General features: G+C 37.5%; 1 protein-coding gene across 1 annotated transcript in view; it reads right to left on the bottom strand.

The window, feature by feature from the left end:
* RAD18 (RAD18 E3 ubiquitin protein ligase) overlaps positions 1-24,050 on the bottom strand; it is an 81,405-nt gene that overhangs the window by 5,670 nt on the left and 51,685 nt on the right. The window contains exons 11-13 of the mRNA XM_012000634.1: positions 20,731-20,871; positions 17,220-17,403; positions 4,937-4,999 (exon numbers count right to left, since the gene is read on the bottom strand). Coding sequence (XP_011856024.1) covers positions 4,937-4,999; positions 17,220-17,403; positions 20,731-20,871 — 388 coding nt within the window. The remainder of the gene's footprint in view (positions 1-4,936; positions 5,000-17,219; positions 17,404-20,730; positions 20,872-24,050) is intronic.

The raw sequence follows: 24,050 nt of genomic DNA, 5'->3' as shown, positions 1-24,050 counted from the left end.
GACAAGGCTGAGAAGTGTTAATTCCGGCAGAGCCCAAAAGACAGGTACTGTAAGGGAGAGGAAGAGGGAAAACGGATTTATGGTGAATGTGTGGACCAAACATACATATTCAACAGGTTACAGGAGGAGCTATGATTATTCATAAAGGGGGGTTCTAATGCATGTCCTAATGCATGCATGCATGTTACACAACCCATGTTCATTCTGGGGTGGAGACTTAATATTTAAATACATTACAATTAGGCCGTATATGTCAAAAGGTCTTTTTAGGACACAAAGGCACCCAACTGCTCAGCCACTATAAAACTGGCCAGAACCAGTCCATGATCAGTGGTCTCATCAGAAGAAAGTTACTGAAATCAGTCTCTTGTCAAACCAATGCTATATAGTTATAGCTTGTGGAACAGAGGGTCAGTTAGTCAGCTTCCGGCAGTAGATGTGCTACAATTGTTTTAACATTGTTTATCTCAAGGCCAGTGCTTGTTTAGCTGCTAGAAAAAAAGAAAAGCCTTGTAGCAATTAGAACATAATTACTCTTTAAGTGTAGGGTGATTTACTTAACCCTTGCTTCGCATGGCCTTAGGTCCTGTCTATAATTTGGTATTTTATTGTCACAAAAAAATATGTTCTGTCAGTCCTACGATCTCTATTCTAACATTAATGTTGGCCAGTTGTTATGTCTACACTGCAAAAGGGAGCAGGTATAATAGCCTTAGCTCCTGTCTATAATTTGGTATTTTATTGCCACAAAAAAATATGTTCTGTCAGTCCTATGATCTCTATTCTAACATTAATGTTGGCCAGTTGTTATGTCTACACTGCAAAAGGGAGGAGGTATGATGAGGCATGTCTGATCTCCTGTGCTGTCATGGCCAGGGACTGTTTTTAAGGTTTCTATGGGTCCCCTTGGCCAACAGGGGAGTCTGTTCAGTCAGCTGATGGTTTAAAATTTTATTTTTAGTTTACAGTGGCGATCCTTATTCATTCACAGGTTTTTGAAGCCAAGTAAGAACATAGAATCTACTAGTGAATACATTCAGATCCCATAAACACTGATTGACTGACTGACTGCCAGACACATTCATTCATTCACATATTTATTGAGTGCCTATGCTGGGCTGCCCAGGCATGGTGCTAGGTGCTAGGGATTTAAAATCCAGTGTACTTACTCACTAGAAAGGGTGAGAGTGCTGCTGGAGCAAAATCAGGGGCTTCTGAACAGAGTATGAAGAAAGGAATGTCAATTGCTATCTAGATGAAGAAAGGGGAAAGGGCAATTTGGACAGAAGCAGCAGCATGTACAAAGGCCAGGGGCAGGGCAGCATAACTCACGAGGCAACTGCGAGTGGTTCAGCTTTGCAGCTTGGCTGAAGCCACAGTCGTGGGGTGGGGAAGTGAGGGAATAAAATTCCATGAGCCAGCCAGGTAGGCTGGGGCCAGAACATGAAAAGCCTTGGATGGTGGAGAGCTACCTTAAAGTCTAAGGGGGAAAACACCTGTATGTTACATTTCACTGGCAAAATGAACTAGTAATAGACCGAGGCAGAGAGACAGCTGGACAACGGTTGCTGCAAGCTGGAAAGTAAAGGACCTGCAGGAGTAAGCAGTGGCACAAAGAGACTGAGACAGTACAGAGGCAGCCCCAGCTATACCTAGGAGCTTGTTAAAATGCCAATCATTAAGCCCCTTCCTAAAGCTACTGAATCAGAATATCTAGGGGTGGAGTTCACTAATCTGTAGTCTAACAAGTCCTCCAGGTGATTTTAAGTCTGAGAACCACTTATCTGTAGGACTTTGCAAGTGACTGCAGGTAAGTGGTAAGGGAGAGTGAGAAGTTTAAAATAATTGCTAGGTTCTGCCTTGAACAGCGGGGAAGACTATGATCCTACCATTCACTGAGAAGAGGGGACACCGGAGGAGGAGCAGATCTGGAGCAAAGGGCTTAGACTCACTGAAGCATATATATTTTACCCACATTTATGTGTAAAGAAACTGAGACCCCAAAATGTGAAGTAACACCAGGACCATTTTCTTCCTACTTTCATTCTGTTCAATGTAAATATATCTTGTAGCTTGTTGTTGTTGCTTTTTGGTTAGCACATCATTTGCCCCAACTGTTATCTACCACCTCAGACAGCTGCAAAGCTAGTCAAATGCCTCTAATTGCTTTCAACAAACATCTTTAGAAAAAAGGCTTTTCGAAGCCTTTTTTGAGCAAGCTCCAAGTCAGGTAAAGTAAAGATAGTCTTGCAAGTAGAGTCTTCCAGGGAACTATCAGACAGGCTAAGTAAAAATTCTGTGTGTGTGTTTCCTATATATTATGATGTTTTGACATCATAATACAGCCTTTCTAGCTGGGGAGAGACTGCCTCTGCTGGCATCAGGAGAGGCTGGTCAATTCTCAGAGAAAGCAACGGGCCCAGCCAGGAGTATGGCTGTGACATGCAAACTAACCAATCCAGAGTCATACCTCCTCTATCTGGCCCCAACACCCTAAGAGGCAATAGTCCTCTGACTTAATCATGCCAGGGCCAGGTTCTAGGTAACTAGGGACCACTCCTATAGCTTGGAGCCACTGAAATTATTCGAACTAGCCAGGCCTGCACTGTTCACCCCACCCTGCCTTGCCTTTCCTGAGAAAACCCCAATCAGGGATCTAGCCTAAAGCACTACCCTTGTTCCTGTCTTCTGCCTCCTGACCACACTAGTGTCTTTCCCTTGTGGACCTGCATGGTATGCCATGTCCTGTCTCTAGGACCTATGAGCATAATGAAACTTGTTTTCCTGAGCCTCTCCTGTGTCTCTTCTTGTGGCCACACCTGACTGATCATCTCATAAAAGAATACAAAATGTAGATATAAGACTCCAAGACCAGTTTGTAGAAAATAAGTTTCCTGCTGCTTACGAAAACACTGCTTTATATGGAGCCATGTGTTGCTAACGAAACCTCTAAATCATTTGTGGAATTAAGAGAATGTGTTGGAACTGATATGGTATGTTCCAGGACTAATATCTCAAATATGCCACTTGTGGTACTACAAAAAAAATGCCTATAAGCTTAAGATGGGCATTTGTAGAACTGCAACATTTTGTTGAAAAGTAAAGCTCTGGAGGCTTTTCCTGATTCTGCTTTTAAAACTACATCACAGCCTAAGTTCTTCCTTAGAAGGAACTGAGGCTGTTTATTCTATATTCTGCTGAAATCAGGAGGCCTGGATTCTGATCCTTGTGGTATCACTAACTAGTCCTCGGACCTTGACCAAGGGTCCGTTTACCTCTCTGGAGCCCAGCTTCCTTCTCTATAAAACAAATGGGTGGGGCTAGACAAGCTCTTGTATCTTTCTCGCTTTAAAAAGTGAAATGGTGGAATTTGTTTTCTAAGTGCTTTCTGGTAGTAATGACTTTAAGAAATCATCATTATCAAGAACAGGCTTGGGCTCAGGAACTCTGGGCTCATCATAGTCACTAGTGTCAGGGTTAGTTCAACATGAAGAGGTACAAGAGGAAAGTAGTTAGCTAAGGAGTTGCCTCCTCTTCCAGAACTCAAAGTTAAATAATGCTTAGGTGAGAGACAGTAATGCAGCCAAAATCTCAAACTTACATAAAATGCTACTGCTTGAACCACCAAATATTTCATAATAAACCCATGTATCCCCTGGATACACCATACTTTTCCACTCTCCTAGTGATTCAGCTACGAAACGACAAAATGTCAACTGCACAGCAAACCTCTCCTCCTCTGGAAAGATAGTAGAGTTTAATAGTTGAGGACGCTGACTTTTGACAATTAGGTTAGAATCTCATCTCCATCATTTATTACTTATTGCTATATGACCTTGGGCTGGAGACTTACCCCTTTTAGCCTCAGTTTCCTCACTGTAAAACAGGGATAACAGTATGTAATAGTGCTATATTTAAATGAGATCACACATATATTTACTATGAGTTAGGCTCATGCTGACAGTGGGGTTAAAATGCCTAACTTATAGACCAGTAGGAGTGATGGGCAAACAAACAATCATACCAATGTGCTGGAAAGAGATGCACACAGTGCCGTAAGCACCTACAGTAGGAGGACTGGATCCAGGAAGAACCTGAGCTGGTGAGTAGGGGTGTAAACTAGATGAAAAAATAAAGAACACTCTGGGTAGAGGGACAAGTTCAAAGGCTCTGTGGTGGGAGACAGCTTTTCATGCAAGAGGACCCAAGACGTCTATATGATGAAGCAGAGAGAATATGATTATGAAGTAAATAATAAGAGACGAGTCTGGAGAAAGAGATCCAATCATTTAGCACCTTTTAGGCATATTAAAGAGTCCCTTCTTGAACCTAAAACGAACAAGAGGCCATTCAAGACTTTTAGAGCAGAGGGATGAGTAACAGTGATCAGATTTGCATTTTGAAAAGATGGCTCTAGCTGCATTGTGGAAATTATGTAAGATTATAATACCATGTTTTTACTGTACCTTTTCTAGGTTTAGATACACTAACAGGTACCGTTGCATTCCAAATGCCTAACTGTAACACGCTGTACAGGTTTGTAGCCTAGGAGCAATATGCTATATACCCTAGAGCCCAGCTGTATGGTGGGCTATACCATCTAGGTAAGTATACTCTAATGTTCCCACAATAACGAAATCACATTTCTGAGGATGTATCCCCATTGTTAAGTGATACATGAGTGTATTAATTGCCCATAGGAACAATTTATCCATACAGAAATAACATCTGACACATAACTACAGTTATATGGGATTCCATTTCTTAGCAGAAATATATAGAAACAAGCAGTAAACCGAAAATCTTTACCTTGCACGTGGATTACTACTCCTTTAAACCAGAAAGCACAAATATCATTTTGTTTGAAAATCAGCTGCATAGAAGTATAATTTCTCAGGTCAAAGTACATGTTTATTTCATGATTATGAGAACTCACTTATGTGATGCTTCCCAGGCTTCCTCTTCTTCTAAAAGATCTCTTATGATGTCTGAACTGGAACTAAAAGGATATGTACATCAGTATTGACAGACAATAAGAAGACTGTATTGTCCCTTTTATATAAAATTCTAGAAAAAACAAATGAGTCTATAGTGAAAGAAAGCAAACAAATGGTTTTCAGTGAGAGAAAGGAGGGAGAGTCGGGGTGGGCAAGGAAAGAAAGAGCCAAATGTAGTTTCCATTAGGAGACGGGGAGCAAAGGCCAAAAGCACTGAAGAACACTGAGGCGGATTTTACCAACTTTAGTATTTTCCACTAGCCAGGGAGGCTGAGATTCCCTGCCACCCCTACTTCAACAGAAGTTGTTCTAAACCCTTCTATTCACAAGACCCCAGCTCCTGCTACTCCTTCCCTCAGAGAGAACTACTCAATTTTAAACAAAGCTGAAGCTGTTTTAACCCAACCTTTTCATACCCTTCTCTCTACTCCAGTGCCACCCATTCTTCTTTACCTGATGTGCTTAAGGTACTGTTTCTCAAGCTTTTAAAACTATCATCTTCCTAAGGAGCCTTTTTACACATTTCCCCCTAACCCCATGACATTTTAATACCACAAATATGATGTCTATTTGTTCATGTGTTCTGTGTGTATGTGTATATGTATGTGTATGTATAAAGCACGGATATGTGTGTGTGTGTATATATATGTATGTGTGTGTGTGTGTATATATATGTATGTGTTTTATGCATATACAAAGTAACCTGTTTACCCACTCCCCACCCCCATGAAAAACAAAATTCCACCCTTTGGGGGTGATACTGCTCCTATTGAAAACCCATGAGTTAGGGAAATGGGAGCAGGGGAGGATCATGTAGTTCTGGGGCCTGGCAGGGGTCACAGAGTTGGAGAAAGAGTAAAGTCAGCTTCTTGCCAACACCGCCCCCGCCCCCCGCCCTATGCTCCACAACACACACAATTGTTTTTAAACAGGAAGGTTATGAAGCATCTCTACTAGTCCAGCTAAGAAAGGAGGATGGCCAAGTCTGTCAACTAACGTAGTAGAGTCTGTGATCAATTTACCTAGGGGTTTTCAAATCATCAGCACAAATCACTGATTTGTTAAAGTAAAATATTTGCAGTACACTAATGACATAAATCTAAGAGGTTTTTGTTATGCTACCTCAGTGAAAACAGATGGTAGAGGTGGTTTACAAAAAACACATCTCAGAAGTTGCCTGCAATCTTCTCTTCCTCTGCGACTTCAATGTCACTGCCCAGCCAGGCTGCACAGCTCCCTGGTGTCTTCACTTCCCATTACCTTTCCTTCTACCCCACCTCAGGCACTCACCTGAATGATAACCAGATCACTAAATGGACTGATACAAAATTTGGGAGATTCAGAATTTTATCTAAAATGAAGTTTCAGGATCATCTGCTATATCTGCTGTTCCAATTCTAGTCACCACTAAAAAATAGAGTTGATGCTAATACAATTAAAATACCAGACAGAACTGCTCATTCCTTTTTAAAGTAATGTACTTATTACTATATCTGCTCAAAAACCACGTTCCTAAAATTAAACATAGTTTCACAAATAGGATTTTACAAAAAGACACTTAGGTATAGCAGTCAGTGTTACTAAAATTATCACTCTCAGATCGCTTCCCTGTGGATAAAAGCAATTAATATTTTTGAAGTCTTAGTCATTTTAATATGCCTTGAAGATCAAAAATTCCTTTAATATTCTTTCAAGACATCTAAAAAATCCTCCAAAGGAGAAAATTAATTACTCATTCTGATATTTCTAGGGTCAGAGCATATACAAGCCTACACAACTACACCTTTGAAGTCTAGAACAAGGAACTTTTTCAGAGTAGGCTTCAGCTTGTCTACTATTTGGTCTTGAAACATTCTGGAAGGCCGTGCTTCCAGAAGCTGGATGAATATAAGGTTTAGTACATGAATGTTACTAAACCTTTAGTACATGAATGTGGAAGGGCATTCAAATGGCACTCTCTGATGTCCCCACTGGTCCAGGCTACAGTGGATATTAATATATAGATTACATATGAGAAAGACTCACTGGCAAAGATTCAAAATTGAATCTTGAATTCAATGGAATTCCAAACCTTGGTCCAGGAAGATGTTAATAGTTTTATTTAGAACACCTGCAATTAATTTTTCACACCTTTTAGTCAGCTTTTAGCCTTATTTTCAGGTCAAAGTTGCAGAAATGTAAGCTAATTCTGTGTGTGTGCATGCACACACACATGCACACCTTGGCCAAGCGGGTTTTCCTGTAATATCTCACTCTTGTCATTCTCTGACTGAAAGTAGCAAAGCTTCTTCAGCAAAGGAAAACACTATATTCACACATTCCTTTTGTAGCATCTTATTTCATTCTACTAGTAAAGAATTTACTTCTGAAGCTGAAAAGTAAGATGTCAAATACCTCTAGCAAATGTATGACTGATGTTAGAGAAAAAACCCACAGATTTCAGTGTCAGACAAAGTTAAGTTGAGGTCCCATTTCTGTTACTTACCGTGTAATTTTAGGCAAGTTACTTAACTTTCCTCTGTGTCAATATCCTCAAGTATAAAATCAGGATAATGATACAGGTATTCCTTAGGGTTTTTTAAAAGCTTATTCAATATAACACACTAAATGTTTAGCATAGAGCTTGGTACATAGTAAATGTTCAACAAATGTCAGTTCCATTTTCATGAAACAGATTTGGGTCTGAATTATCTGAATAATTGCCTCAGCACCATGCTCCAATTTGCCAGAGAAAACCTGATGATTATGTGCTCTATTTTAATCTTTTATTTCCACTGTTTCTATGACACCAGGGTGCAAATTCATCAGAACCAGCATGGCAGGTACACAGGGTACTGTGGGGTAGGAAAAAACGTAAACATCTGCTATAAAAATCCTGAGGATTAAGGATTACTTACAAGTGGAATTTTTCTATTATCTGGTAGTTACCGCCCCCCCCCCGCCATTTCTTCCCTTAAGTGTGGCATTAATATGAATGCAGTTGAGTATATCCAGTTTAAAACAATAACTCTTTAAGGATAGATCACTGGAGGATCAATGCAGGATGACATGCCGACCAGACAATGGTACTTAAATAAATTCTATCAGCTACCATGAATCTTTTCCTTGAACTCCTATTTTTAGTAATCTGTTCTGTAAGATGAACAATAGTTTATAAGCCAAATATTTTAGCAGTTGGCTGACAACATATTAGAATAGTAAAGTTCCAGTTTCCAAAAAAACTCATTCAATTATGACAATGACAAAAATTATCATGTTCTGAGCAACTACCTCTACAAGCCACAGTGATAATTACTTTGTACACATTAGCTTTTTTTTTGTTGTTTTTTGTTTTGAGACAGGGTGTTGCTCTGTCACTCAGGCTGGAGTGTAGTGGTACAATCACAGCTCACTGTAGCCTCAACCTCCTGGGCTCAAGGAATCCTCCCACCACAGTCTCCTGAGTAGTTACAGGTACATACCACCATGTCTGGCTAATTTTTAAATATTTTGTAGAGATGGCATCTCCCTGTGTTGCCCAGGCTGGTTTCAAACTCCTAGGCTCAAGTGATCCTCCCACCTTGCTTGGCCTCTCAAAGTGCTGGGATTACAGGTGTTGAGCCACCACGTCCAGCCTTCACATTAGCTTTAATTCACAGAAGCACCCTAAGTTTTCTCCCCATTTGACAAAGGCTGAGAGAAATTAAAGTAGAAAAACAGGAATGGGAATGCAAAAGTCATCTTCTTTTGCCACACTGTGCTGCTTCAACAGTGGTAGCAGAAAAATCAAATGCTATTGATTTTACCAGAGTTAAGAATACCCTCTCCTGCCTATTTATCAATAAGGTGTTTGTCACACGACCATCAACAAAGTTCTAGAAAAAACAAGGCTAAGAGTTTCACTGCTCTCCACTAGAACTAAAAAAAGATAAAATGAAGAGAGCTCCAGATAAGAGAAAATAATAAAAATAACTTAATACATGCAAAATCCTTAATAAGAGATGAAACCAAGCAACAATAAGTTTGTGTTCTATTTACAAAGCATTCACAATATATGATCATCTAATTTGCTTTGTAGACTCATCCAGGGAAGTTAGAGGGACAAACAAACAATAAAAGCTATTCCATTTTATCAATGAGGAAAGTAAAACTCTGGGAGATTAATTTAAAATCCCACGTGCCAGGCACCTTTCCAGAGTCATAAAGCCAATGGCTGAGCTATCCTCCCACAATGAAACAAAGAAGACTGACTGCTAGGTACATGGATCTCAAGGAGTCATACACATTTCAAGGACTTGATGTTACAGTATCTTGGACTAAGATACATTCCCCTAAAACAAATGTTTCATTCATCCAAAAGATGGTCTGTCTCATGCACCACAACCAGTTTAAGCTCTTTTTCTTTTTTTTTTTTTTTTTTTAGATGGAGTCTCGCTCTGTCGCCCAGGCTGGAGTACAGTGGCGCAGTATTGGCTCACTGCAACCTCCGCCTCCCAGGTTCAAGCAATTCTGCTGCCTCAGCATCCTGAGTAGCTGGGATTACAGGCACATGCCACCGTGCCTGGCTAATTTTTGAATTTTTAGTAAAGGCCGGGTTTCACCATGTTGGCCAGGCTGGTCTTCCTGGCTTCAGGTGATCCACCTGCCTCGGCCTCCCAAAGTGCTAGGACTACAGGTGTGAGCCACTGTGTCCGGCCTAAGCTCTTTGAAAAATGCAAAAGATACTGAAGAACGAATTCATGTTCCCACATTTTCTCTAGAAACTTCCAACAAAAAACAACTCACTACCTGAAACAGAATGAACCATTTAGCTTTCAGGGTATTCTAAAGTTCATAAATATTCCCACAAAAAAGATACACACAGTAATGTGTATAATAAAATACACACAGTAATGAGTTTTAGTAGAAAAAGATTTTGTGGCAACATTAAATTCATTGAATGTCACATTTAACAGTTATAAAATGAAATATAATGTCAACCTTCCAATAGCAATTATGAAGATTTTAAAAAATACAAAGTCATCATTGACTTACAGTAAGATACTTCCAACTTAGGATATTGTTCCACTAGTTTGATGTTTTTTCTCTCAATTTGACCAGAAACATAAACACTTATTTAGTAATTTTTCTAGTAATTCCAATACCCTCTAAATTACAAAATCTCATTAATATATTTGTCTTCCTTACTGCCTACTCCACCAAACTTCATTAACCAATTTATGATGACGATTAACACTGATGAGATGATTTCCAAAACTTTAAAGAGTAAGGTTTAAACAGTACTTGCTTTTTGTTTGTTTGTTTAAAGTAGATTAATATATTTACATGGTTCAAAATCAAATGACATAAAAGATGTATACTGAGCTGGCCCACTTCCTCCTTTGTTCCCATCCAACCTGTTTTCTCTTGTCTCCAACATGCAATCACTTTCATTAGTTTGTTGTGTATTCTTCTAGTGTTTCTTTATGCAAAGCCAAACAAATATAAGTATTCTTCCCCCTTTTAGAAAAGAGGTCACATGCTATACATGCTGTTCTGAACACTGAACTTTTCCATTATCCAGGAATCCTAGTTGAAACGCTGATTTTAAAATGTTTAGATCTAGTCCTAAGAAACAACCTGTAAAAATTCTCTCCTGCTATAGCCAAATCTGTTTCCTCTTTTCTGACCACCCCAACCCACACAGTTCCTGTACCCTCACATCTTTCACAAGCAAATCAAGTGAACTAACCCAAGCCCATCTGGGCATGCTGTCTTCTGGATCCTAAAACCCCCAGAACCAGAGTTTTCTGTCCAGGAGACATTTGGAACTCTTATTTTCAGAAGAACAAATTCTAAATCTGAAAAACTTGTATTTAATATGTATACTGATCATTTTTAACTTTAAAAACATGATAGATTCTACTCTGAAAAACAGCACTGGACTGACTTTTTCTTCCATTATCCTCCAAGGTTCTGGACTTACATGAAAACAGTGGAGTGGGGAAACTCATCAACCTGTAACTTTAATATGTCACCTGTTCATTTAACTTTTAATCTGGCCTCAGTGCCTTCTGAGATTTGGAGAACAGCAAAAACAAGCAGGAGAAAGCATTACATCTGAATTCAGAAAGCTGGCTTTACCATTCATTAGGATCATGAGACTAAGTCACTTAATTTCTTTTTCAACTGACTCAATCATTGCCTTACCTGCCAGGAAACAGGGGTGCTTCAAATGCTCTTGCTGTCCTTTCTACTACAGAAGCACCATGAGCCTGTTTGTCTACGTATGTCCCACCTATTCAACTGTTCAACGGTGTGTTCATATATTAAAAGCAAAGCTTCCTAATTCATGTGTTCTCCCCCTCCTCCACGGGGTAGTTGGACACCAGGCATTAATCCCTAGCCCACAGTGAGATGTAGGGTGGCTGACACCCATGGCAACATCATCTCTTTATCCTGGCATGCCACAGAAATACTATCATTTGCTATGTGTGCTGAAGAAAAGGGTTAGGAAACATTGTATTAAAGATAGTAGAAAAAGAGAGAGGGAATGCATTCCTTTTAAGTCAATCACTTTAAATTCTTATAAAAAGTAAAGTGCTATGTTTTTTTAAGGAAAAAAAACATAAGAACATAAGGTTAGTTCCAAATATTGGAGTTCTCTTGGATCTCTACAAAAATTCAAGTTCAAAAGAGAATTAAACATTTGTGCTTACATTTAACTTACAAACTTAAGAAACAAAGGATTATCTGCTCTGAGAGTCTAATGCAAGCGAAAATTCTTTTAATTAGCAAAATATCCACTGCTACAACTAGACACTAAACCAAACTCTCAAGTTAAACGGGCAGGGAAACAAAATAAGGATGCTTCATTCTGTTTTTATTCTTTCAACTGTCAGTAGTATAAATGACTGATACAAATAAAAATCAAATAATAAAATACAGGGGGATAATAGAAATCGGTTACAACACTGAACCCCACAAGGAAAAAAGAAATGAAAGACAAGCAACATTCCCAAAATGAAAATTTCCTCTGCCACTTAAGCTTTAATTTGATTACAAGCTTCCTTGATAACAGAAACTGAGGGGTTGAGTATGAAGCTGGTGAGGAGACTGGCATGTCTTCAGTAGAGCAAGGCCAAACCTATGTAATACACTCATTAATCCACACTGAGAGTGCCCAATTGGACCAGATAAATAAATACCACATATTTCTAGTATGTTATGATTCTACTAAAGGAATTTGGTCTTGACTGGTGGTCCCTTCTAACTTTGAATCTTTTCCTAATTTCTATGGTATTAGTTACCCAAATCAAATGGGTGTCTCTCTTGACTAAGTTTCAGAGTCACTAAATAACACTGGCACTAAGCAATGATTCACAATACTTTGTGACAGTCTTCTGTCAGGCTACCACCAACCAGTATTATAAGCCACTTTATGAGTTTCCAACTAGATGATATAAATTATGTTTGAAGTAAGTCAGGGACCTTAATCACAAAATTGAAGATAACATTGATGGCAAGATGAAGCATTATTTTATCTGCCACTAAAAGACAAAAAATTGAGGTCAACTATGATACAATATTTCATTTTCACTTAGAATTTTTAATTTGTACGTATCCAGAGAGTTACACTTAGATAGACATAGGTTTTTACTTTATGCTATTGTTGTACATATATTTGTAAAAACTGAGTTAAATTGGCTAAAGTATTCCTAAACTGTCTTCATATTCAGACCCCAACTCTACTTCATCATATTTTGACTCAGCATCTCTGATAACTGAGTTTTTCCACAAAAACTCATCCTCTGCACCACCAAGAGCGCCAGCATTTCTCAGATGTACTAGACTATTGTTTCCAGGAATTTGATCTAAAACACTGACATCCATTCTGCAAACTGAACTCATAATTTTCTTTGTTTCCTCAATCACATTGCATATGTTGGCAGAGAAGCAGTTTCTGTTAAAGGAGAAGTGTCTGACAAATTGACACTTGATAAAGCTTAGCAATATTCTTTTGCATTAGTCATGCTGAACAGAATGAGTTATGCTGTTATTGCTTTGAAATTTCTTCCATTTATTCCAAGGGATTTGGCCATTTCTCTTGCCTTCAGTCTGTCATGTAACAAATAGGCAATTCTTTGCACACATAATGTAACATGTCTTCATATACTTGTGGGTATCTTTCTTTCCTAGATCCTGTAAGGCACTTGACTGTTTTTCAAGAAAACACAAAATTCAGATCATTCACCCAATGATGAACATTACCTCCCTAACATCAAACTTAAATCTTGCTGCTATTTTTGCGCTTTTCTTCATGCATAATAACTTTTTTGGTTTCATTATTTTGTTGAAGACATATTACGTGACTAACTAATGGAATGCCAATAATACATGTAACCCAACCCAATGATGATACCATGAAGCGCTGTGACGTACACCCATTGGCAAATACCTCATGACTACAACCAGGCCATCAGCAATTTTAAGTTATTGCTGATTATAAGACATACCACAATTTCAGATATTAAAATGTAAAACTGAAAACGTATGTCTTAAAATGAATAAAATAAGGGCTGTGAAAGCACTTCTAAATGCTCAATCATTTAACTTGGTTACCTCTGTAAAGAAAAAAAAAAAAGTTTTTAATAAAAAATGTCCAGACATAAGTCCTAATTTCCTGAATTAGGAAGAATATTTAGTTGATTTGTTTTATGAAGGTATAACAATCATATATTTATCAATGACTCTCACATCTATTATCTCATTTCATTTTCCCAACAGATCTGAGACATAAGATATTTTAATGTGCTTCTCTAAGACATATGGAAATGGACTTCAAAAGACTGAATCAAAAATCACCCGGCAGAACTTGATCTGTAATCCATCAACTTAAAGCCAACTACTTTTCCTGCTAGCCCATAGCTGCTTCCTGCTGTATGCTCACTCTTTGACAATCTACTCTTGAATCATTTGCCAAGTGGTCTGTCCTGATATTAAACCAACACCATTATTTAAGGTCCATTTCTTTCTCACTTTCCCTTTAGCCTTAGTTTCTAGGTCTTATACAAGAAATAGACTCCACCTTTTAAGCTTAAAGATCTTAGGATTGATAAAACAGCAGAATGATTCAGAAACAGATATAAAAAAGAACCCAAATAAAATAAAAAATGTAAAGATTACCATACTTAATATTTACAATGAGTAAATATTTAGTATTGTAGTACAATTTAAGACATGAGTACTAGAGGAGACACTGCCCACTTTCTCAAAGCAAGCCTAGTAAATCCTTACATACCATCACTAAAGCTAAGCTTCCACAGTGTGCAAGCAAACTTGGTGATTTTTTTCCTTGTTAAAATTGCAACTGGAAACAACTCAAATGTCCATCAACTAACAAATGAGTAAATAAAATGTATATCCATAAAATTAAATATTTGACAATAAAAAGTAATATAGTACTGAAACATGTACAACACAGATGAACTCTGAGAGCAAACTAAGTGAAAGAAGCTAATCTCAAAAGACCACATATTGTATGATTCCATTTACATAAAATGTCCACAAGAGTCAAATCTATAGAGACATAAAGAAGATCAGTGGTTGTCTAGGGCTTGGAGCAGGAGGTTTGGGAAGAAATGGAGAGTAACCGCTAATGGGTGCTGCGTTTCTCTGTGCGGTGATAAAAATGTTATAAAATTGTGATGATGGCTGTACAACTCTGTGAATATACTAAATACCACTGAATTGTACTCTTAAATAGTTAACTGTGTGGTATATGAATTGTATCTCAATAAAACTGTTAAAATATGTAATTAGTGTGTACTTCCACTGAGCCATGTACGTGTGTGTGCATGCAGAAATATGTACATATATTACCAACTAATTATAATGTGAAGTAGAATGTAAGTGCTTACATTTTAAAAAATTATTTGATGGTTTCATCCCTGCTAAACTGCTGTGTCTAGAATAGTGCCTGGAACACAATACATATTTGCTGAATGGCTGAGTGCAATAGTGTAATGTCAGACCCTGTGATGGACAGAGAACAAAAGTTAATCTAGCATCACTGTACTTACGTTCAGTTGCTAACAAAAGGATCACCTCACAATGTAGTATAAGGATACCCCTATATGACTCCTATCAAGAGGAAATCATTAAAGATGGTAAAACTTATAATATTACCCAGAATCTTGGTCAGTAGGAAGATAAATAATGAGAAAAGGCTAATCCCCTAATGAAGTAGCAGCAGGAGCAATATGTGACTGGGGATAAGTGTGAAAGTACTTTTCAATTCTTTCAGTGAGTAATGAGTTACAATGATCAGCCTTTGGATTAACCCATTTTAGTAAATTGACCCAATAAAGTTTACTCCCTCATGTTTCCCTCAGCCATATTTCCTTTACCTTTTTTATTAAACCCAGAGACTACTGCTTGCTCTCCTAGTTCCTCAGCCATGGTATACCTAAAAGCAATGACATTTTCCCATAGTCCTCTCATAGCTCAGTGATGCCAACAAGTCTGAATGAGGCTAGGACATCAACAAACTCGCCCTATTTCCCATATTCTCACAACCAGATAAAGACATCTGACAGCCCCACGTTTCCTTTCAGTTTTTGCCATTCCCAAATGTCCCAAATCATTCTGGCATTCCAAAACATTCAAGCATCTAATGACTATGGTTAAAATCTAACTCTTATTCCCCTGACTCTGATTTTTTTTTTTTCTGTATTCCTACATGTGTGTTTAAAAACAAATACTGCACTGGACTTGCAGGAATGGCCTGATCTACGATAACAAATCACGCAACCATATGTTTTACCCTCAGTCAACTAGAAATATAATTTTTTGATCTTGAAAATCTTTGGAATGAGATGGGAAGATTTCTCCTTCCTAATACTTCATTCTGACTAATTTGAAACTGTTTCCCAGGTATCCTACAAAAACAGAGGGTCACTGGGTATACTAATAAAAAATTTACTAATAATTCCATTAGTTAGATTAGAAATAGTCTATCATTCTACAGCAATGTTACTAATTTTTAAATAAACTAACATCAAAGATCAAATAACTTCCAAGACACACTCATATTGACATACTGCTGGTAGCATTTTTTAAATCAGTACAATTCATTCGGAAGGCAATGCCTACCTATCAGAATAATAAATGTAAGAAAAGTGGCCAGGCACGGTGGCTCACGCCTATAATCCCAGCACTTTGGGAGGCTGAGGTGGGTGGATCACTTGAGGTCAGGAGTTCGAGACCAGCCTGGCCAACACGGTGAAACCCCATCTCTACTAAATATACCAAAAAAAATTAGCCAGGTGAGGTGGCACAGGCCTGTAATCCCAGCCACTTGGGAAGCTGAGACAGGAGAAATGTTTGAACCTGGGAGGTAGAGATTGCAGTGAGCTGAGATTGCACCACTGCACTCCAGGCTGGGCAACAGAGCAAAACTCCATCTCGAAAAAATGAAAAAAAAAAAAAAGTATTCAATAGGAACAAAGGAAGAGCTTTACCATAGCATCAGGCACGTAAGTAGAACACTGGAAAAAATGCAGAGCTCTAACAGAAACTGAAGGGTCTGGTAAATTATGGTACAGAGACATAACAAAATACTGTACTCATTTAAAAATAACAATTATAAACATAAGGTATTAAGTTGGTGCAAAATTAACTGTGGTTTCAATTACTTTTGTGCCAACCTATAGAAATGTTAACATTTATGACATAATATTAAGTGAAAGACCAGAACAAAAAATGGTATGTGTGCATGCATGTGTGTGTGTAAAATAAACCCTATATATTTTTAAAATATCTTTTCAAAATGACTCATTACCAAACTTCTCATTTTTAAAGTTTCCCCATCTATTTACTCAGTTAAATTTTTCATTTCTTAACTCTCCTATGTGCCATGTCTTTCTGATCATCTCTGTTTTCCAATACAGTTGTTTTTATCTCCTTCACTCATTGTCTTGACAAAAATTTCACTGCCTATCACGCTTTCTTTTCCAACGGTAGGAAAAATATCTATAAAAAGGCTATATAAAGGCTATACCAAACTCACCCTCTGATCCCTGTACTTCCTTCCCAAATCCTGCCTTGTTACCACTGTGAAGATGACCCAGCAGTAAAAGGGGACTGAAATGTAAGAGTGACACACCATACCATGCCTCAAAGCTACTTTCTAATTATTTCTGCCTATCTATGTGTGCATATGAGGTAGATATTTAAAATAATCAACTACTGCATGTTTCTTACCTATTGCATGAATCTGATTCTGGTGAAGAAAGAGCTTCTTGAATATCAGTACAGCTAGAAGAATCCTCTTCTCTGTCAGGTTCCAATTCCTCTGCGGAGTCCAGCTTTGATTGAGAAAAGTGGTTTGTTACCAGCTTTGATTGAGAAAAGTGGTTTATTACTGAGGTCATATTATCTTCCTGTCCTAGGAAAAAATAAATTTAAGAGTACGTTAAAATCTACAACTTCTGTACGCCTATTACTTCTGCAACACTTAATACTGCCATATGCACTTAGTAAAGTTGAAGAATATGTCACATTGATTCCAGAACTCTAGTGACAGCCAGAGAGCAAGAATTAACACTACAATGGTGCTACCTAACTATACTATCCAGCCCATGTTTTTCCAAGATTAATTAGTTTAAAAATAAAATTTATTTTAAAACCAGGAGCAGGAAGAATCTTGTAATTCTAATGAGGCATCTATTAACATATCACTAAGGAATTCTTGCATATTTCATAGATCAGAGAACACTGACAAACCAACGTAAGAAGTATAACCAAAAAAAAAGACTACAGATTCAACTAATAAGACAACCACAATATTTGTCACTACTATATGATAGTGAATCTATCTGGACATTTTTCTAAACCTGTTAAATGGAATCTAATTATTCTCTATGGAAAAGGACAACTAATCAGACATAAGGAATATTTCCATTTGATCCAATATACATCACATTTCCATGCATTCTTTGTCATATTCTCAGCTTTTAAGGTCTCTTATTGCAGATAAAAATAAAGACCCCAAAAAGCTGGAAGGATGCAGTGTTTACAAAAATGTGGCATATGGGAATGGCCAATTTTCTACAAATATGAGTGAGAAGAGTATCTGTGAAAGATTCTTTAGTGCCCAGGACTCTCCTACTCATCATAAACTCTGCTGGGATTTTCATCTGTGCTGTCCTTAACTTTCAGGAACTGAGGAGGTACTTTCGCATGCAAGCTACACGTGCTAATAATAGTATAGAGCTCCTTTCATGTGTTTCCTCACAGAGAAACAGAGCTTTCACACATCACTCCTCAAGCACTTGTAGAGGCAAGTGGTCTTCAACGAAGCACAATAAAAATACAATTGTCAAGGTTTGGTTATACAGAGAGAATTTATGGGGAAAGAACATAACACATTCTTCAAAAAACCTTGCCAAGTTCACACAGTCAAATTTTTTTCAGAAATAGTTCTAAGTTTTTGTTATACTGGGAGAACAGCATACTTCACAAGAGTATAATTCCTAAAAATATGCTCCTAATGTTATCTGGCTATCAATAAACTATCATTAGCAAAACAAAACAGCACCCTCTAAAGTATATCTGGAAAAGAGAAAAAGAAGTTAGCCAGGATGACCATCCTGAACCTCTAAGAACTCCTCTTGTAAACAGATACCAGGATCACATTAAGAGGAGCCAATCCTCCAGTCAACTCGGTTCACCCAGGGACTATATTACTCAACTAGTGAGGCGCATGCAAAAAAGCTGGCAAACCAGGGAACAGGAATTCAACTGAAAACAATCTTTTATTTTTGCACATTGTCTGTATTCTTTTCTTACTTCTTCCACTCTTACATACACTTCTAGACAATATATTCCTTCTTGGGGACAAACAGCATTCAATAATCCGTGGGCATAAAAAATAAGTTATCCTTCCTACCTGCCCTTAGATCTCAGAATGCAGGACTTCAAAATAGAGCCTCAGGGGTGAGGCTCAGACATCAGAGCTCCCCAGAGACACACAACAAAAACAGGCTAAGTTTTCACTTGAGAGAATATGCAACTTGTTCACTTACACGAGCACTTCAATGTTTGTCCTAAACAGCAACAATTATATTGGTTGTATGATGCTATACAAAATTAATCTTTTCAGTCAGTCTGTGTCTGTCTTCACCTCTCTCACATTCCTTACCCTCTCAGACATCTCATTCATGCACAGCAATCTAAAAGCAGCAATCACCTTTGAACCCCAGAAAGAGTAATATTGATGTTCATAAATACATATAAGCCATCAATGATATTCAAGAGAGGTTCAACTAATAAAAAAAAGTTTTCTTAATGGGAAATATTCAGTCAGATTTTCTCAAGTGCTAAACTAGTTTCTAGAAATATCCTTTCACAATTGCATGAACAAGTTCGATTTGTTCAAAGACCATGAGTTATATACTAAGGCAGCACCTTATGCACAAATTGTTTATTAGTCACTAGGGAAATGCAAATCAAAACCACAATTACATACCATTTCGCATCTACAATTTAAAAAAAATTTAAAAATCAGAAAATAACAAGCGTTGATAAGGATGTGAAGAAACTGGAACCCTCATGCTTTGCTGGTGGGAATGTAAGATAATGCAGCCACTACGGAAAAGTTTAACAATTCCTCAAAAGGTTAAATATAGAACCAGTATATGAATCAGAAATCCCACTCTAAGCTGAAACTTAGATATCTGAGCATCAATGCTCATAGCAGCATTATTTATAATTACCAAAAGGTGGAAATAACCATAACAGATAAATGGATAAACAAAATATGGCATATACATACTACAGAATACTGTTTAATCATAGTAAGAAATCTTAAAATATGCTATAACACTGATGGACTCTGAAAGCATTATGCTTAGAGAAAGAAGTCAACACACAAAGAAAATATTATACAATTCCATTTATATGAGGTACCTGGAATGGGCAAACTCATAGACACAAAAGGTGGAACCGTTATTACCAGGGCTATGAGGCAGAGGGGACGGAAGAGTTGCTATTTCATGAGTGCAGAGCTTGTGCTGGGAATGATGAAATTGTTTTGGATATAGACATTGGTGATAGTTATACAATATTGTGAATGTATTTAATGCCAATGACTTATACATTTATGAAGGGTTAAAAAGATAAATATTGTATTATATATATTTTACCACAATATAGAAAAACATGATAAGGAATTTTCTTGCACATTTTCCCCCATTATGATTCTTTTTTGTTCACTGGTCCAAAGCCCAGGCAATAGAATTAAAATATTAATTTCAAATTTTAAAATGGATCAAAGTTAAGGAATGTGCTCTGTATTAGCCTACCAGTATATTAGCTTAAGACTGTTTGGCAGAACATTTCATCCAAAGTAAACACCAGTGTTCTATCACAAAAATAATTCACTCTCTTACAGGATCTCTCAGGATCTCCACCAATAAATTCTACACCTAGAAAACATCCTCAAGCTTAAATAACTAAGAAATTTATGATTTGTCATTAACTGAAAGAATGATAGACAAAAAGAGATTGTTTCTTCAGGACATTCTTCCAACCATTTACCGCACAGTAATAAATCTAGTTTACAAACTGCTACATGAAGTTTGTCTAAAAATACTTTTCCTCATTTCAAAGAACTAGGAACTTCAAAGTAAATTTCCTTGGTTTAATTTTCTTTTCATATTAAAAGTAAATAATGAAATTCAACATATGTCTGTTTTTAATTATAGTTTCTTACCCACGCATACAGAAGATAGCTTTTCTGTAGATTCATCTTCTTTTGTTATTGTTACTGTTTTTTGTGACATTCCAACAATTTTCTTGTATCCTTTTCTAGCCTGATCCACCAGAAGCTGAAATTCACATTTATGTTTCTTACCTGAAATTCAAAAGATCTTCACAGTAAAGCTAGGACAATGAAAGTTAACCATCTACAACTAACAAACTGAATATCAAGAGGTGTACAAGGGATGGGCGTGGTGGCTCACGCCTGTAATCCTAGCACTTTGGGAGCCCGAAGTGAATGGATCACTTGTCAGGAGTTCGAGACCAGCGTGGCCAACAAGGTGAAACCCCAGCTCTACTAAAAATACAAAAAAATTAGCCGAGCGTGGTATCACACGCCTGTAATCCCAGCACTTTGGGAGGCTGAAGTAGGTGGACCATTTGTCAGGAGTTCGAGACCAGCCTGACCAACATGGTGAAACCCTATCTCTACTAAAAATACAAAAAAATTAGCCAGGCGTGGTATTGCGTGCCTAGAATCCCAGCTACTTAGGAGGCTGAGGCACAAGAGTCACTTGAACCTGGGAGGCAGGGGTTGCGGTGACCCGAGATCACACCACCGCACTCCAGACTGGGCAACAGAGCGAGACTCTGTCTCGAAAAAAAAAAAAAAGAGGTGTACCAGACTGCTCAAGAACAGCATCCATAGGAATCACTTGCAATAAATTTAAAAGCTACCAAGCATAAGAATACAAAGGGCTGCAGTGTCATGGAAGATTCTTTTTATCTTCTCTCTTCCTCAAATACAAATATGGAAACATGATATTCCTAGTTTGCTACTCTAGGTTTCTTCCCAAACTCCATTCTCTAGAGAGGCTTTTACATAATCATAAGAGCAAGAAAGATGCACGCTTTCTTAAATATATACAAATGATACCATTCCAACTTCCAAGATACAAGAGTACTAAGAGTATTCACTGGATCTAAAATAGAAGCCTCTAGGAAAGTTGAATCATAATAACAAAGGATATCCACTCCAGCTCTTTTTTTCCTTCACATTTCTGGCCTGTTTCCCAGTAGAGCGAGCCCCTTTAAGATTCTAAGACCTCTCCCAACCAATTCTACCTTATCTTAGGATACTATACTAACTCGAATCTTTATTTACTACCATTTTAACATCTTTGAATATAATTAACCCTGACCTCAAGATCACCATTATTAATGTATCAATTTGTTCAATAAAGAGCAGCCAGTCATCATTACTGCACGGACTTTAGGGCATGTATTTGTGATTCTGAACCATGCAGCTGAGGTTGCAGTTTACTTATCTAGCAATGTTAAACACTTAGGCCACAGTCCAAAGTAATGTCATAAATCCTGTAAAATTTTTAGAGAGAACCATACTACAAATGGTTAAAACAAAAATTTGACACTGTTTTCATACAAAAATCAACAATGTACTTTTTATCACTTGGTTTCTCCCATTTTCCTTAGCACAATACTAAGGCATAAGGAATTTACTGGGTGTAGGGAAAAAAACTGAGCTTCAGTTGAACTATGGCATTGTCTAAATCTACTCTCCCAGGATTCCAGACATTCACTGCCTTTGAGCTATGGTATATGTTGTAGATAACTGAGAGCAATGGAAAATAATTCTTGACTATAGATATGCAAAATCCTGTTGGGTGGAGGTTCAATTGACTTCCGTCCTCCAATGTGGAAGAAGCCAGTTTTCTGCCCATTATACATTCATTTCAATGTTCCTCATCTGTAAATGTGATGATTCTTTGGCTCCTTCTTTGATCACCACATAATATCAGCCCTCTCTCTACTAATGAGCTTAAATCTTTAATAAAAACACATGTTCGTTTTACATCCGTATGAGAATGATGTTACTTGTTTCTGAAAATTATCTTTTAACACGAAAAGAGAAAAACTAAATTGTGATGCACAAGGAAGAAAATAGTTGGATTCCTATACGTGAATATTGACAGGCACAGCAAAGACATTCAGGAAAGAATGCTCCTAATTACAATATTTTTATGTGTATGGTACATGTATGAAAACTTCTAGTGAAACTAATGTGTTGGGCTATAAAATGTATGGTACATTTTAAATAAGAGACTCATTAAAATGTCAGCAAAAGAAATATGTCCTGGACGTAAAGATTACTGGAAAAAAACTAACTCTTTAGAAACAAGTAAGATCCTATCTAGGATACAAGCTAGGTGATTTCTTTTAAGTACTCTACGCACTTGAGGATAACTATCCTGTATTTCTCTGGCTCCTTGGAATCAATGGGCTAACACTACCACCATCATTATGTAGTTTCTATTAGGCTAGGGTGACACAGTACTATGGGATCTACATAATTTAGTTAGACCAGGTCTAAGCTATTTTCCTACTAAGGCCACTCCACTGTACACATAAAGACTGGAGATTTAAGAATTAGTTACGAAATTTGCTAAAGTAATAGCATTAACAGTTAAGAAGGCTTAATGACTTATTATCTTCTGAAGTAATAAAATCCCAGATTTAAATCTAATTACCCCAGAGCTAGGCTGGAAACCAAAAGTAAATGGTAGCCACTACTCTGGCTTTAGCCAGAGAATTCCAATAACCCCTACTCAGAAAATGAAAAATGTCAACAGATCAAGACTAGTAACATTGTTCCCACTTACCTCTTTACTTCATTTTAGAAGATTTGCCATTTGGCAAGGAGTACTGTAGAGTTTAAAATCTCAGTTCTGGTGGGTATATGTCCTGAATTTACCTCTTAGAAGTTTTAAGTGGCTCAGCTAGTCGTGGGAGTGTCCATGGCTAAGTACACATTCAGCCAACTCATTTTCTTCCAGATTTTGAATACTTGGATCATTCCATCCTTAGTTCCTCTCCAAGTTTAAATGTAATCTTTTTTAGTACCAAGTCAAGCCCTTCACTCCCTGATCACTTTAACTACTCTTCTTCAGACCAGCCCTTACAGTCAGAGTGTCTCTGGGTCTGCCCAAGAACCCAGAACCCAGTGGCACAAAAGACTAAAAACAGGCTCTCTCAAGAGTAGAAAAGACTCACACCCTTCTACAGTGATGCCACTGAGATACTTCGTCCACTTTAAATCAAGAAATGAGTTTGGAGTCAGTGTTTGCCAAAGTAAAATCCCATATATTTCTTTCACCATCATACCACCTATTATAGCCAACCAGCTAAACGTGGATGAAAAACAGAGTTTAACAGTTACGGCTAATGTTCACTACAGGCTTATTCATCTAGCCCTGAACTGACTAGTGACACTTTAATTTCATGATCATAATTCTCAAATGGGCATTCAATACT

Source organism: Mandrillus leucophaeus, unplaced genomic scaffold, assembly GCF_000951045.1.
Source record: "Mandrillus leucophaeus isolate KB7577 unplaced genomic scaffold, Mleu.le_1.0 Scaffold637, whole genome shotgun sequence".
In the NCBI taxonomy this organism is placed as follows: Eukaryota; Metazoa; Chordata; class Mammalia; order Primates; family Cercopithecidae; genus Mandrillus; species Mandrillus leucophaeus.
Note: the sequence above shows the minus strand (reverse complement) of the source record. Positions and strands in the feature narration are given on the sequence as shown.